The following is a 14,599-nucleotide window of genomic DNA, read 5'->3' as shown; positions in this document are numbered from 1 at the left end:
CGCTCTGCGCTCTGGCTTGGCTGCAAATCCAGATTACCTTTTTATCAGATTGCTTCTGCACTTGCTCCTTCTGGCAGTCAGGCTTTGGGTCCACCAGGCCAGCCCCATTCATCTCCTCTGGTTTGAGGGTGCCATATGGAGAGCTGCGCTGAGAGGAGGTCGCGGAGGATTCCCGAGACTCCGCGCTCAAGTCAATGCCACTATCCCCCTGGCTGCCTTTAAATCCCTGCTATGCAAAGCACGAGATGTGTTAAAGCCCCGGACTCCGACCCAGCTCCACAAAGGAGAAAAAATATCCCAGAAAACAGCAAGACCATGTCCCCCTTTCAAATCACGCTCTTGGTGAACTGCAAGGGAGTTGGGCCTGACCTGCAGCACCCCTTGGCCGCTGCTTCAGCTCTACATGGCCCTGAGACAGTGAACCAATGCAACAAACAGGCCATGGCTTCAGAGTAAGGAAAAAGTGTCACACACAGAGACTAGGAGGACACTGCCAAACTCATTTCATGTGTGACCCACAGCAAATTTGAACTCTTGGCCTCCAGAGGTGAAGCATTCAAGAACCTCCTTCCTCTGCCCTCTCTGCGTTAAGGCTACAGCTACGCAATGCTCACAGGCATGAGGCACAAACAGGACCTATGGGATTCCATCCTCCTCAACCATAGCCTGCATCCAGTGATGAGCATAACCCTGGAATAGCTCTACCACACAGTTACTCCAGATTTATACCCACATACAACACCAAGCAGCGCTTGGCCCTCAGGGTCAAGATTTGAGCAGCATCAAGCTCAAGTTATAACTGCAAAGAGACAGTTTAAAATGGCACAAGCAGAGCTGAGAGTCACTAAGCACAGATGGAGCAATGAAACGCATAAAAGCCACCTGCATTAATACTTTATCCACACAATACCTGAAGGGCACATTAGATGCCACTTACCTCAGTGGTGCCAGACTCAGTGCCATTAAAGGTATTTACAGGCTTGCTCCAGGAATCACTGCCAGGAGACTGAACAGAAAGAGCTGGAAGAGAACAGAGAACAGGGCTCAGCTGCTCAGAACAACTGTGAGCACACCATGTACACTGTGCATGTTACACCATTAACCTTCCATTTCTAGACATGAGAAAGAGCATTTTAACCACTTCAGAAAGATGGTGTTGCCCAGACATCTGAGACATGATGCATCAGAGAATACAGGGTATGGGGAGTGAGGGTAGAGAACAGGGAGATTTCTTAGGGAACATGATGACAACAGGAGAAAGACAGGACAGACAGAAACAAGGGAGGCACCAGTTATTCAGGGCTAGAGATGAGAAAATGTAGGAAGGCTAAATAAGAAAATAGCTAAAGGAGATCCAGCCCAACTGGCTAGAAAATGCTACATAGTAGAATCTTGATGTGACACAAAAAAGAAATAGATTAGGAGACTAACATGGTCAACAAAGAAGGAGGATGGCTGAACAGCACAGCTTATAACAGATGCTACTCCAGATGTCTGCCACCTCCCCTCCCACTTCCAGCATCAGATAGGAGAGGGTTCTCTCCTCTCAAGCATGGACCCCATCCTTTCTGTACACCCCAGAGGATTCCCCAGCTCTGTGAAACCCTTTGGAACAAACAGACCCAAACTTACCTGGGCTGTTGCTCTCCCAGATCTCTGTGCCCAGGCTGTTTCCAGACACTGTTACATCACTTTGCTCCAAGCACAGGCTGTTCTGCTTCTTAGCAAACCGAGGAGGAATGCGAGACTGAAGAACACGGGCCTTAGCTGGTGCCTGTGACAGGAAAGGCCCAGGTGTCAGACTGGGAGGTTCCCCCAGTCTAACAAGGCCCTGAAGAAAGCTGCCTTCAGCAGCATGTATTTTTTTTTACAGCAATAACGCAGCAAGAGTGCAGAAGTCCCTCACTGCTCATGCTGCCCAAAATCCCACCAACTACAGCAAGCAGCTGGCTTACTGAGCCAAGTTGCTTTGAATGAAGACCACTCTAAAAAACCCTCCTTAACTCCCAATTAACAATTCTGCTAGAGGCCAAGAAGAGTCAGAAATCAAATCCTCTTTTTCAGACCAACGGCCCAACCAACCCAAGCCTAAATATGCTTCTGGGGCCTAAGACAGGATCTGTTCTACTTTAGCCAACTGTGTTTTTCTGTTCATCCAAACACTTTTTGAGGTCCTGTTTCTCTGACTGCTATCCAAACAATGTAACAAGTCCAAGTTTTCCTGCTTCCCATTCCTCACCTGAGCAGCCTGTTCCTTCTTCCTGCGCTCCTCTTCCAGCAAACGACGCTGCTTTTTAGTAAGAACCTCAATGAAGCCTTCACCTGCCATAGAACCTACTTCATTCTCTTCTGCTGTGCTTGACACCCGATTATCGATGATGGTACCTGAACAAAGCACACAGGGGAAAAAATAGCGCACTTGTGTCATGCACGTAAAGCTTTATAATTGCAATAATTTAAAGAGCGCGCTCCAAAAAGGATCCATGCTACAAGCAAACAAGTTCAGTTAACAACACTGCAGCTTCAAAACCTAGCCACGATAGTGGTATTTCTCTTTTCAGAGATACTCATTTCTTGCCTCCCTGCCATGAGCTCAGACTCAAATTCCCCCACTCTGGGGAAGGAACTCTCAACTTCCTTCACACTACAAAAACTTCAAGCCCAAAATACACTAACATCTTAGAGAGAAATATTCTCCCTAAAACCAAACTTTCTGTAGAAGAAACATTAGAGACACACTGTCAGATCTGGCTAAAGTTTGGTTTAAAATTTAGCACCATCTTTAACTTCCATGTTTTCCCTATTTAGATACACTAGAATTTACTTGTGCAAATCAATGGAAAAAAATATGATATTCAAAATTACACTGGATTGAAGCGGTCAGCCTTGAGGTCAGCCACAATGCATTACCCCTTTAAAAAAACATACTAATGAAGACACTCACTTCCATAACTCAGTTCAAACTGTGACAAGGCCTCTCCCTTCTCAGTTGCTCTTTGTGCAGTGGATTTGGGCTCCTTCTCTGGCTTTTTACCTGGCCCCTCAGCACTCTCTGAGTTAGCATGGGAGCCCCTATCCAAGCTGTAAATGGAGTGGCTGCTCCCACCACTGGTGTTACCAAGGCCTCCTCCTTCTTCTGGAGACCTACACGGAAAGAAGGGAAAGGATTTAGTTTTGTCATTAGAACACAAGTAAAAGCGGCAAGAAGAAAACATATGGGGTGTGTATATCCACTCCTTCAATATCTGCATATCAGGTGACAGATCAGAAAGCAACTTTACCTTTTGCTCTTTATCAGGGTCCCGTTCTGCTGGCTCTCGTATCTGGAAGCTGCTCCTACACCAGTCCTGACAGACTGCTCTGCAAACCCTGCTGGCTCAGCCTTGCGGCTCTGCCTGTCCACCAGTGGCCTCTGGCTTGAGAAGCTTCTCTTTGCTAGTTCCCTCTTCTCTCCCAAGCTCCCAGTGCTGAGGCCACCTTCCAGCTGGCCTTCACTCTCTGGGACTCCATCCCGCCTCTCCCGCCGCTCGCTGAAGTCACTGCTTTCAGATGCCGTCTCCCACTCCTCGTTGGCATGGTCTGAAGAGTTCTGGTAGGACAGCTCAGGAGACCGCCTGCCCGAGATGCTGCTCTTCTCTGCACTCAGCTTGGGTCTGCCGGGCCACTGGCTGGGCAGCAGGTTGGGGCCTCCCTCCTCGGGGTTCCACTGCCCCACCGATTCCCTCTCTTGCCTGAGGCGCCTGAAGCGTGGGGGCTTGTCTTGGCGGGGGGGGCGGCGCCTCCTGAACGGCCTGTTCTCTATGTTCTCCTGATCTGCTGAGTAATCCTCCTGGAAAAAGTGCCTTTTGTCATCCAGATGACTCTCATCAAAAACCCGGCTGGAGAAGGAATCCGTGTGTTTGTAAGAATCCTGGATGTAGTCCCTGTCAGACTGCTGCCTGCTCCCAAAAGTGTCCGACGGAGAGGTGTGGTTATACTCCTGCCACCCTGCTCCCCCACTCCTGCCTTGCCACTGGGTGGGCTCCTTACCCATGAAACCCCTTCGCCCATAGCCAGAGTTGCTCAGTCTTGGTGGCAGCGACCTCCCGAACGCTCTCGGAGCCCTCATCTTAGGATCCAGGCTACTGTGATCATCCGAGTAGATTTTGTTGGACCTCCAAGACTCTTTGAAGTCTCCCTTTTTCAGATCACTGTCCTCCCTGTCCAGCACAGAGCCTTCATTGCTGTTTTCTGAGCCCCTCTGCCGGCGACGCTTGGGGAGCTCCTCGTACTCTGACCCTTCACTGTGCGTCTCGCTCGCGATCCGGCGCCTTGGCTTCCCTCTGGGGAAGTCCTCTGGCTGGTTGAACTCCCGGAGCCCTCGCCCTCGGCTGCTCCGCTGGTTGTTGTAGACTCCTCGGCTGCTCACAACAGTGCCTCGGCCTCTGAAAGTGAACTCTCTGAAGCCTCTCCCTCGCCCACGCCCTTGGCCTCTCCCACCAAAGGCTTGTTCCTCATCAATGAAGATCCAGTTGTTTCTTTTCGTGGGCGGGAGATCACCAGTCTCTCTGGACAGTTTGTTCTCCCAGGTTCTTTCTGGCTTCTCTTCCTCCTCCTCCTCTTCTTCTTCTTCTTGAGATTTCTCAGCCTCTCGTGCCAGGCTGGTTTGGGAAGAACCTTTATCATCCAGCAGATAACGTGTGGAGTTCAGCAAAGCTGCAGAGTCATCTGACTCATTCTCTACTTTCTGAACAGCAGCCTTCTCCTTCAGTGGGCGTGAGGTGTCCTCTCCCTCCAGTTTAACCTTCTCCATCTCCTTCTCCTTCTCTTCAACCTTGAGGGCTTTCAGGACTGGTTTTTTAATGGGGCCGGATCGCCGTGTCCTCCCCATTTGCTCCTGGTGCTGACCACTGGTGTTGCGGTTCTCGGGAGCCCACTCTGATGTCTCCTCAGTGGCCTGTTTGGTATTGGCTCCTTCTTTCTTCCAGGGATCAGCACTGAACGTCTGCTCATCCCTGGGCACTTCCTCAGCAACTTCCGCTGCAGTCTCCGCGGGTTTCTGGTGGTGGCTGATATCCCAGCCATTATATTCAGGCTTCTTCTCTGCCTGGATAAAGTCAGGCTCGAGGGGTGAACACCTCAAGTTTCCATGGCGGCCGCCAGCAGGACAGGTTTCCTGCACAGTCTCCTGATGCTGAAACAGAAGATCCTGGCCTATCCTCTGAGAAGACAGGCAGCTGTCAAAGTCTGCTTGGGCCTTCTTGTCAAAAGCATTCAAATACTCCTCCCCTCTCTCCTCAAAGAGATCTCGTTGGGTGCTCAGACTCTCTGGCCTTCCAGCAGCACAGTAACTGTCATTCCTGAGAAGGAAAACAACAAACAAATGGAAGTCAGGTAATGCAGAGCGCAGCACATCTCCAAGGGCCCAGGCTGGGCACAAGAGATGGAAATAAATAAATAAAGTGAGGTTTATTTTAAATAAGCCTATAAATCCCAGAATGCTGGGCAGATCTGCTGTGGCCCCAGGCTGTACTGCCTGGTTTGTCAAATCAATGCATGATAAAGAAAGCAATTCTCTCTTTTAAAGATGGGCAGCAAACTTATGAAATGAAGGAAGATTCAGCCTCCAACATATGTGGAGATCTGAGAACATGGAATTTGTTTTAGAAAGCAAAAAGAACTAGGAGACCAACTAAAAGGTATCAGAATTTTTTAGCTGTTTTCTGTACCCTCCCATGTAGGTGACAAGTGCCTCTCCCTTACTGAACAGGCTCCAACCTGGTCAGCCTTGACTGCATCAGATAGAAAACCTTGAATAGCTCAGTCTTTACCACACTCAACAGTGTAAGAGTGCTACCAGATCAGTACCTGGGCCTGTTCAGAGATATCTTTTGGGCCAGCTCTACACCTGCTTTTTAGCAGATGACTTATGGCAGCACCTCCCACCACAGCATGCATGAGGACAGGAGATGAGGACACTCACCTGGCATGCAGTCCCTCCATGCTCATGTTGTCAGCCTGTTTTTGATGTGACAGGGAGTATCCTTTGCTCTGCAGAGATGTGTAGCTGTCCTGGCCCCACACTGGCACAGGATCCAAGGGAGCAGTTTTTCTCTCTGCCTGCCCTGCTTGACAGTTCTGATCTTCAGACCGACAGCTGCTCCCACCAATGGAGTCCTGCTGAATCATGGGCTTCATAATTCCTGCTCACGACAGAGTTCATGCCATTAGCACTAGGATCTCACAGACAAGAAGAATTAAACAACCCACTAGCTTTCCCCTTCCTTCTAGGGCAGCAGCTGACTGCAGCCATGGAAACCTCTCTGGTAGAGGGGAAATGCCTGGGAAATGCACAGCTGGGAAATGCACCTGGAGTAATACAAAAGGTGACACAGTTCTCAGAACCCAGCCTGCACAGACATTACACAGCATCACTGGCTTGGAATCAAACAGGTGTGTGAAAACAAACCACAATCTCAAGGAAGTGATTTATACACCCTAATGTTTACATACACACCTCTAGAGATCAGTAACAAGATAGGAAGGTGCTAAGAGCACACAGTTCAGGAACTACTGGGTTTCTCCTTCACATTTCCTGAAGGAGGTCTATTAAGATTTCACATGATCACAGTAACTCCAAAACTGATCCTTCTCCTTCAAGTGGCAAGATCGGTGGACTCACTACCCCTTCCTTCAAGGGGCAAGACCAGTCACACCTGCTAAGGTCACAAAGCAGATAGGGAAGGTCTCCCACTGCAGCACAGGGGATGGACAGGCACGTGAACTCCCTCTCAGTCTCTGTTTCTTCACCACCTCCCACTGCAAGCGACTTTCTCATCCCTAGAGAAGGGATGCCAGCCAGGTGCAAAGTCTGGGCAGAGGTAAGACGGGTGACACACAGCAATTTCTAGATATGGACCAACTCAACAGCCAAGATAAACACTGGAAACACCTTACCTGAAGGGTGAAGGGCTGAGGGATAGAAATCCACGGGGGTGCGACTCTGGGCCATGCGAGGGTCCATGTAGGAGGGCATCATCATCCAGCGAGGATCAAAGCCAAGCATCTGGGGGTGCGGCGGGTAGAACGTCCGCTGAGGGTGGGAATGGGATGGGGGAGGATACACTTGCTGCTGCCAGTGCTGCATCTTGTACAGCTGCTCCTGCAGGGAAAAGGATGGGCTGTTGGGCACGAACGGTTGTGGTGCCAGGAATCACACTTACATACTTGTCAGCCAAGGGAAAACACATGCCATCTATTAGAGGCTCAATCCCAGATCAGATGGGAGGGTGGAGCAGAGAAGGCCAATTCACTACCAACTGGGAACATGGCAGTTGTTATTCTGTAAATACCAGAGCAGCCAGAATGTCACACCACTATGGGCCAGGCTACGTGGCCAAACACAAGGGATCAGCTCTAAGACCAGAGTTTGCAAGTTCTCAATGCTTCTATGAATACAGGACAGGTTCCTGTCAAGCACCACTTCCTAACTGGAACCAAATACCTTAGAAGATGTTGCACTTTTCAGTAAATGCAGCTCTAATTTATTTAGTGTGCATATATATTAGTTCCACTCCTGTTAGCTGAACAGATTAGATAAAAACAACCTAAACTCAATTAAGAGAGCTATTAATATTTTACAGCATTTCCTGTGCATCCTCCAGAGATGGGCTGACACTTGCAGGTTGTTTCCCATCTCCCACATAGCCAGTCCACCTTCCTTTAGCTGAGGACTGTCACGATGTTAATTCGATCTGACATTTAACTCTTGTTAAAGGTCCAAAAAAACCCTATATTTGAAGGGAGTTTTGTGTATTGAAGAAGGCTTTCAAACAGTAAACAGCTCCAATTAACATGAAATGCATCTACTTACCTGTCGAGCTTTCCACCATCTTTTCTTGGTAAGCACAAAACAGTGTCAGATATTGTAACTGTTTATTAAAAAAGCCAATTCCCCGCTGCAGAGCAAGAGAGGCACCCTTAAATCTGAACCTGACACATCACTACAGCAAGAAAGACTCTGATAAATGCAAAGATTATATCTGCATTATCTAGCCCTCTAGTACCTTGGAGAAAATATTTCCTTCGTGATACCAGCACTATCTTTTATTTTGCTCTTTTCATGGAGCCACTGCTACCAAAGCAGCAATACAAGCCAGCCAAAACACGCACTGCCTCATACACACTAACATCACAGAGGATAAGAGAAAATAAAATAAAACTCCAGGTTCTTCCAGTAGCAATGACCTGTGGTATTATTAGCACGACAGCAAAGACATCCAACTCTTTTTAGTTTAAGAGCATCTCTTTTCAAGAGTAACATTAAGCAGCGTTTGCTGCCGTACATCTGAATCATGAAAATGTCAACTGCCGAGCAACCGGCACAGGGGAACATTCCATAAAAGAGCAATTACTGAGCTTCCAAGCAAAAGCCAATTGTGAGCTCTCCACTAAGGTTTTCAGCAGTGTTGATTGTATCACGTTTCAAGTGGTTATTCTATGAAGAATGGCAATTAACTTTGCATTAGCTCAAGCCTGAGCATTCTGTCCTTTGGTTTGGCTCTGCTGCCCTACAGAGACTCACTGCATCTGGAAGCAGAGCTGAACAGCACTTAGGGTACATACAGCACTGAAAGGTCAGGCAAAGATGCAAGATGCACAGAGCAGTTCGGGCTGGTGTCTCAGAGCCCCAGAAGAGTCTTCAGTGCAACAAAAATGAAACAGTGAAGACCAAACATACTTATGGAGCAAAGAACATAATGATTTGAAAGACCCTTACAGGAAAAAATGCTGGGTAGGTGGAAGATGAGAGCAAAGTAAAGGACCAGCCCTCTGCAAAGGCAGGAGGTGGAATGAGAAGCTGCTCCACAACTCCCTCCCAGTCCAGAAGCAGTCCAACAACTTGCCACCCTTTGCACAATTTGCTTCTGGCAAGCAAATGGCTGCCTGCATCTAACAGGATAAGGGCACACATCTCTTCCCAGCCATGGAAAGCCCTATCCACAACAGTTTCACATCACAGGGTGCATGGAAAATTCATGTAAGCCATATAGAGCTCTTTTAATCTGTCAGACAGGACACAACCATGATCAGAAATACTGAAAAAGGCCAGGGAAAAATCCCATTTATCACCCCCACTCAAAGACTGACAGTGTTGAGAACTGAGCAAAGGTAATGGTTTGGTAGGGGTCCACAGGAAGAGGGGTGAGAGTGTCACACCTATTACCTGCTGCTGTTGCTGCTGCTGCCTCTGGAATCGTGGGGGAAGAGACTTCTGGTATTTGCTGAATTCTTGTGCTGGGGAGGGAGCTTCTCTGAGCTCCTCCTCACTGCTGCTTTGGGCTGCTGCTGCTGGGGCAGGAGTCTCCTCTTCTAGGTAGCCAACAGACACATCCTGTGTGTGAAACTCAGGGGTTGCTGCAGAGAAGAAAATAAACCTTAAAGAGGCCTGCTCATGACAGGGTCTGTGAGTGCACACCACAGCACAACATACACAGGTGTGGGCATGTCCTGACTGCATTACATGGCTGAGTTTTATTCCAATCACATATTTACCTTGACAGCTCTAGAGGGCTTTGTCCATCTTGTTTTAGCAATAAATTCCCAGATCCTCCTCTGCTATCAGCCTTCTACTTAAGCACTGGGGGAAAAGTCCATTTCCCCTGTAAGTCCTTAAACCCGCCAGCACTTACTGCTGACTGATTTTCTGATCTGTGCCCATGAGCACTTATTATCATCCAATCTTGAGAAGCTCAAGAGGCCCTTTCCAACAAGGCCTCTGCTAGCACAGCTGACTGAGCACAGATAAAGGCAACTAAAGAAGTTTGCATTTGTTTTAATAGTTTTCTCTATTTAATGAACTTTCGTCACCAGTGCAAAACACTCTGCAGAACACCTGAAGCAGCTGACCTCTCGAGGGCAGCTGAAGGGCCCTCTCAATGCTCCCTCCCAGGAACTCCCCCACTCCAGGTAAGAGGATCAGCACAGCAGCAGCAAAAAAGCAGTTTTCACAAGGTGAGTCAAGCACTGTTTCTGTACCTTTACGGAAAGCATGGCCATTCTCTTGCCCAGTGCTCTTCTCTGTGTTTGGGGGTCGCACGTCTTCGTTCTCTGTGTGTTTCTGGGTCTCCCCATTCTTCTGAGCCAGTTTGCATTTCTGATCAAGTTGCTTCAGCTTTGCAGCACAGGCTGCCAGGCGCTCCTCCCTGGCTCGCCGCTCCTCCTCCTCCCGCCGCCTCCTGGCTCTCTCCACAGCCTCAGAGATCTCAGAGTGCACAAACTTCTGTCTCAAGGGCACCTTTTCTTCTTTATCCTCGATGGACTGTTGTCTGAGAACACTTCCCAGAGCGGGCTTCTGCAAAAGAAAAAACATTCCTCAATAAGCAAGATCCAACCTATCTTGACCTTTGCATCCCATGCCGAGGAAATCCCCTCCTGCCTTCCCCCCCTCTATCCTCAGGCACAAATCTCCATTTTACTGGTGGGAGTTATTGCTGTCTAGTTCAATAGCTTCATTTTCTCACTGACAACACCACTGCTCTGGACCAGCTTCAACTTCTTTTCCCTAGTGGAAGTGCTATGCAGATGGATTTCTCTCCAGCTGGATACAAACCAAGAACTGAGAAATTAATCAGCATTCTATTTCCAATAAAATGTCAAACTGGCCTCTTAAGGACAGCGATGTGTCACATCCAGCAGCACAAGCCCACCCACACGAGTTCAGCCTACCTGGTATTCCGATGCAGAACTCCAGCCGTTCAGCTTCCTTGGAGGCTGCTGCGATTCCTGCACTTTCCGGACTGGCCGGGACAAGCCCACTGATTCGCTCCAATTCTTTCCTTCCTCCAAGGTGTGCTTGGCATCTGCACTGTCTGCAGAGCTCAGGGACAACTGTCGCTGCCTTCTGGGATCCCAGCTGTTCCTGCCACAGAAACAGCTTCACTATTGCATTTGCTACTTGCCTCAGAAAGCACTTGCAGCCTTATCAAGTGGCAAAGGCAACAGAACGCAACAGAAAGATCCAAAAAAACACCAGAACAAGAGATGTGCTTCTCCTAAGGTGCATAAGGATCAACTCCACCATTGTGCAGCAGGATAAAGGTGAGACACGGGCAGGGGATGCGGAAAAAAGCCTGGAAAACTGGAATTCAACTTAAAGACCTACACATATCTTTGAAGCCCAATCAAACAATGGCCAGTGGAATCAATAGAGTCACAGCAAGAAATGAGAGGGTTCGAGACACCACATTAAGAACAAGTTTTTAAAGATCCTGGTATTGTTCACTTTTACTGAAAAAACTGTAGGTGCAAATACAGCCACTTCTTACCACTTCTGTCGTCCATCTTTAAGAGTTTCTTCCTCTTCTTCATCTTCACTAAACTTTAGTTTCTCAGAGTAATCCACTTCATCATGAATGCCTATGAAGGCAGGAATGGAGAAGCGATATGTGAGAGGAAAGAAACAGGTCCCTTTTCCTGATAAAGCTTATGCCCTCTTTGTCACTAAACTCCAGAACACACAGGCTTGGCATAAACTACTCACAAAGCCAAATGTCCACCACAGGTATGGGGAATCATAGAATGGGTTGGGTTGGAAGGGACCTTTAATGTCACCTAGCCCAACCCCCCTCAATGAGCAAGGACACCAAGAAATTATGTGAGCAGTGTGGACACACACTGCTGAAGGGCTATGCTGTTCCCAGAGGAGCAGCAGCAAACAGTCTGGGAATGGGGGCTGCAAATGAGGAGACAAACATCAAACCAGACTGTGTGCAGTTGGATAATGAACTGAAAAGGCAGGACTAATTCTTCCTCCTAGCAGCCATAATGGTAAACCTCCTGCTGTTTGGTGTTTTCAGATTTTTAGGAGTCTTCAGATCCGATTCCTTGAGCACATTGTGATGGAAGGATCAGAAGGATCCATTGTGTCATCATTTACACCAGCAGCAATTTCACAACTACACAGACAACTCTTTGCTTCCCACTCCTTTATTCCGTGGCAGCAAAACAGAGCCACAGGAGTATCCTGGCTACTTTATGTTGCCTGAAGCTTGAGAATGGAGGCACTTTACCTGCCCATCCATCATCTGCATCATTGTCCAGTTCATCCAGCCCCTTCAGGTTCTCTGCATTGATAATGGTGGGCCGGGGCACTCGCTCTATTTGCTGCCGAACCGGACGTGTTGGGCGAGACAGGCTGAGCCTGTTCTCTTTTCTACAGCAAAACACAGAGAAATGGTTAGAAACAGCAAACAGTAAAGCAAAGAACACAGAGCTGACTTTATGAGTCGGTCCTTTTCTACCACACACTTATAATACAACGCATCCAAGTTTCTCTCCCTGAGCAGCAAAGCTTCTTTGCCTTCACTACCTGGTACCCACTTCCTAAGGCTTACAGATCAGAGCTGCAACCCCTCCAATCCAGGATCACACACTTTTTTTCAGACACACAGTGGTTACAGCCTCGCAACATTTCACCTGCTGCTGTAGCTGGAGCAAAGCACTGCTGTTTTGGTTTCCCCCGTGGCTGCCTGCAGCTTGACACACACAACTGCATCCCTGGCCCAAAATCTTGCCTAGTTTAAGGTTCATGTCACACCCTGAACCTGGCCTCTTAAGTTGGACAGTGATGGCAGCCTTACCCATCCTGGTCATTCATCTGGAATTGTCTGAAAGGTACCCGGGGCTCAAGGCGAAGCTGAGGAACAGGGAAAGACCCTCGGTCCAGCGGTGCAGGGGGCTCGGATGGCTGTTGTGGACACATCTGGAACGAGGCAAAGCAAAATAGTCTGGTTTTATTCCTTGCCATGGGAAGGTTCACCCAGATTAGGTTACAACAGGTGCACGGTGGCTGCACCTGCACAAAGGGAAACCAAACATTTCATGTCTGGCTGCCCAACACGCCACGTGTTGATGGTTCCCTCCCCAGCTCTAGAGGGAAAGGGTACCTTTTCCTTGGGCTGAGCAAGGCTGTGCTACACTGTTCTAGGATGAAAGGGCAAATGCACAACAGGGAAACCAAAAACAGGTCAAGAGAAGGATCCGTGAGCAACCAAGAGTCCAGAAAACACATCTCAGCCGACTTCAACCCCCGCACACGTAAGAACCAAGGACATGACGCAGCTGTGGAGAAAGGGTAACTCACAAAAGCAGGCAGCATGTCATGGTATGTAGGTGGTTGGTAGACGTTTCCCATGAACTGTGAGGCCCCTTTGCGGACGGGCTGAGCTGGGCGCAGAGACGGCTCCTTCGGGTCGCTGGCGCTCGCCGAGGAGGGGGCTCCGTCCCCGCTGCTGGAGGTCTTGCTGCCCAGCTCAGCAGGGGAGGCGGTCAGAGATGTAGCAGAGGTTATGTTCCTCCCACCGCCCTCCCTCCAACTGGTGACATCTGGAAAGGAGGTAACAATTATGTTAATATTCGTAAATGCAGACAGTCGCTCTGCCAGAAAGTCTCGAAATGTCAGGTGCTCTGGTCAAGCCCTAATTACACTAAGGTTGTAGAAAAAAATATCAGGGACCAAGAAAAATCTCCAGTTTTGTTTATTCTTTCAAGAAATAAGCAGCATCAGCTGTTACTAAGGAATTGCTGCACCAGTGGTGTCCTTATTTGCCAATAAGCCTAAATTCCTACTAACTCTGCTCCCCATCTCCACAGTCCTTACTTACCCTGCAGAATCAATGCCAATTAGATGCACAAACACTCAAAGAGAAGCCACATCACACCACGCACTCATTTCTCTGTGGCTCCACCAGCCCAGGGGGAGGGGCCTGCTTTGCAACATCACACAGCAACTTTATTAAACAATACAGTAGATGACAGTCCATTCCCAGCTGTCTGGACCACAGAACAAAAGCACCACATGCTGACCTGTGATCATCTGCTAGGCAGCCTGACACATGTAAGCTCATAAAAAGAGAAAAGGAAATGTAAAGACGGAATACTGCTGTGAACTGGCACGCCCTGCACAACACACAGTCTCTGGGGTTATGAGCTGGGATAAGGCAGAAGGACACAACCCTTCACTCACTCTGGGGGCGGAGGCTTGGTCCTGGCCCATACGACGGATCTAAGGCGCCCTTTTCTTTGCCACCCTTGTCCTGCTCGCCAGCTGCTTTCAGCGTCGGAAATTCCTCGGGAGAGAAGGATAACAGTCGGCTTGAGGCCCTTGAACCTGTCAGACAAATAAGTGTGGGACTCAGAGAAAATCCTTCCACTCTTTCAACTCCCTTACAAGATCAGCCTGGAAACGTGTTTCCTGAGAATCTGGGCCTCTGGCACATTTAAACCCAAGTTACTATTGTACCGGCACCTCAGCTCACATCCCAACCACTCTCAGACACTGTCACCAACACGACAACACATGTCCTCACCCAGCACTCCCACGCTCTTAACTTGGGATCTTCATTTCAATTCTCACATTCAACGAAGTCAGAGTGAACTTTCTCGGCTTCCAATTATTTTCGTAAAGTACAGAATTCAAACAGAGGCAGAGATATAAATTCTGCAAGATCGTTTATAGATCATACCCTGCTATCAAGTGTTTGACATTTCTATCCAGACTGTTTCTGCTCAGATCTCACTCTGCCAGGGAAGTCTATTGTTAAGATTTCTGCCAATATAT

General features: G+C 48.5%; 1 protein-coding gene across 8 annotated transcripts in view; it reads right to left on the bottom strand.

Moving 5' to 3' along the window:
- PRRC2B (proline rich coiled-coil 2B) overlaps window positions 1-14,599 on the bottom strand; it is a 45,634-nt gene that overhangs the window by 13,031 nt on the left and 18,004 nt on the right. For 5 of the 8 annotated variants that reach the window (XM_027739286.2, XM_027739294.2, XM_027739287.2 and 2 more), the window contains exons 6-21: window positions 14,006-14,149; window positions 13,124-13,365; window positions 12,621-12,742; window positions 12,051-12,193; window positions 11,307-11,397; window positions 10,708-10,900; window positions 10,018-10,333; window positions 9,206-9,396; window positions 6,937-7,141; window positions 5,963-6,182; window positions 3,282-5,339; window positions 2,945-3,144; window positions 2,240-2,385; window positions 1,633-1,774; window positions 938-1,020; window positions 38-229 (exon numbers count right to left, since the gene is read on the bottom strand). In XM_027739286.2, coding sequence (XP_027595087.1) covers window positions 38-229; window positions 938-1,020; window positions 1,633-1,774; window positions 2,240-2,385; window positions 2,945-3,144; window positions 3,282-5,339; window positions 5,963-6,182; window positions 6,937-7,141; window positions 9,206-9,396; window positions 10,018-10,333; window positions 10,708-10,900; window positions 11,307-11,397; window positions 12,051-12,193; window positions 12,621-12,742; window positions 13,124-13,365; window positions 14,006-14,149 — 4,688 coding nt within the window. The remainder of the gene's footprint in view (window positions 1-37; window positions 230-937; window positions 1,021-1,632; window positions 1,775-2,239; window positions 2,386-2,944; window positions 3,145-3,281; window positions 5,340-5,962; window positions 6,183-6,936; window positions 7,142-9,205; window positions 9,397-10,017; window positions 10,334-10,707; window positions 10,901-11,306; window positions 11,398-12,050; window positions 12,194-12,620; window positions 12,743-13,123; window positions 13,366-14,005; window positions 14,150-14,599) is intronic. The other 3 variants (XM_027739290.2, XM_027739295.2, XM_027739291.2) reach the window with 2 other exon arrangements.

Source organism: Pipra filicauda, unplaced genomic scaffold, assembly GCF_003945595.2.
Source record: "Pipra filicauda isolate LSUMZ 115617 unplaced genomic scaffold, ASM394559v2 scaffold121_size3267253_pilon, whole genome shotgun sequence".
NCBI classification, from domain to species: Eukaryota; Metazoa; Chordata; class Aves; order Passeriformes; family Pipridae; genus Pipra; species Pipra filicauda.
This window is presented reverse-complemented; position numbering and strand designations above follow the sequence as displayed.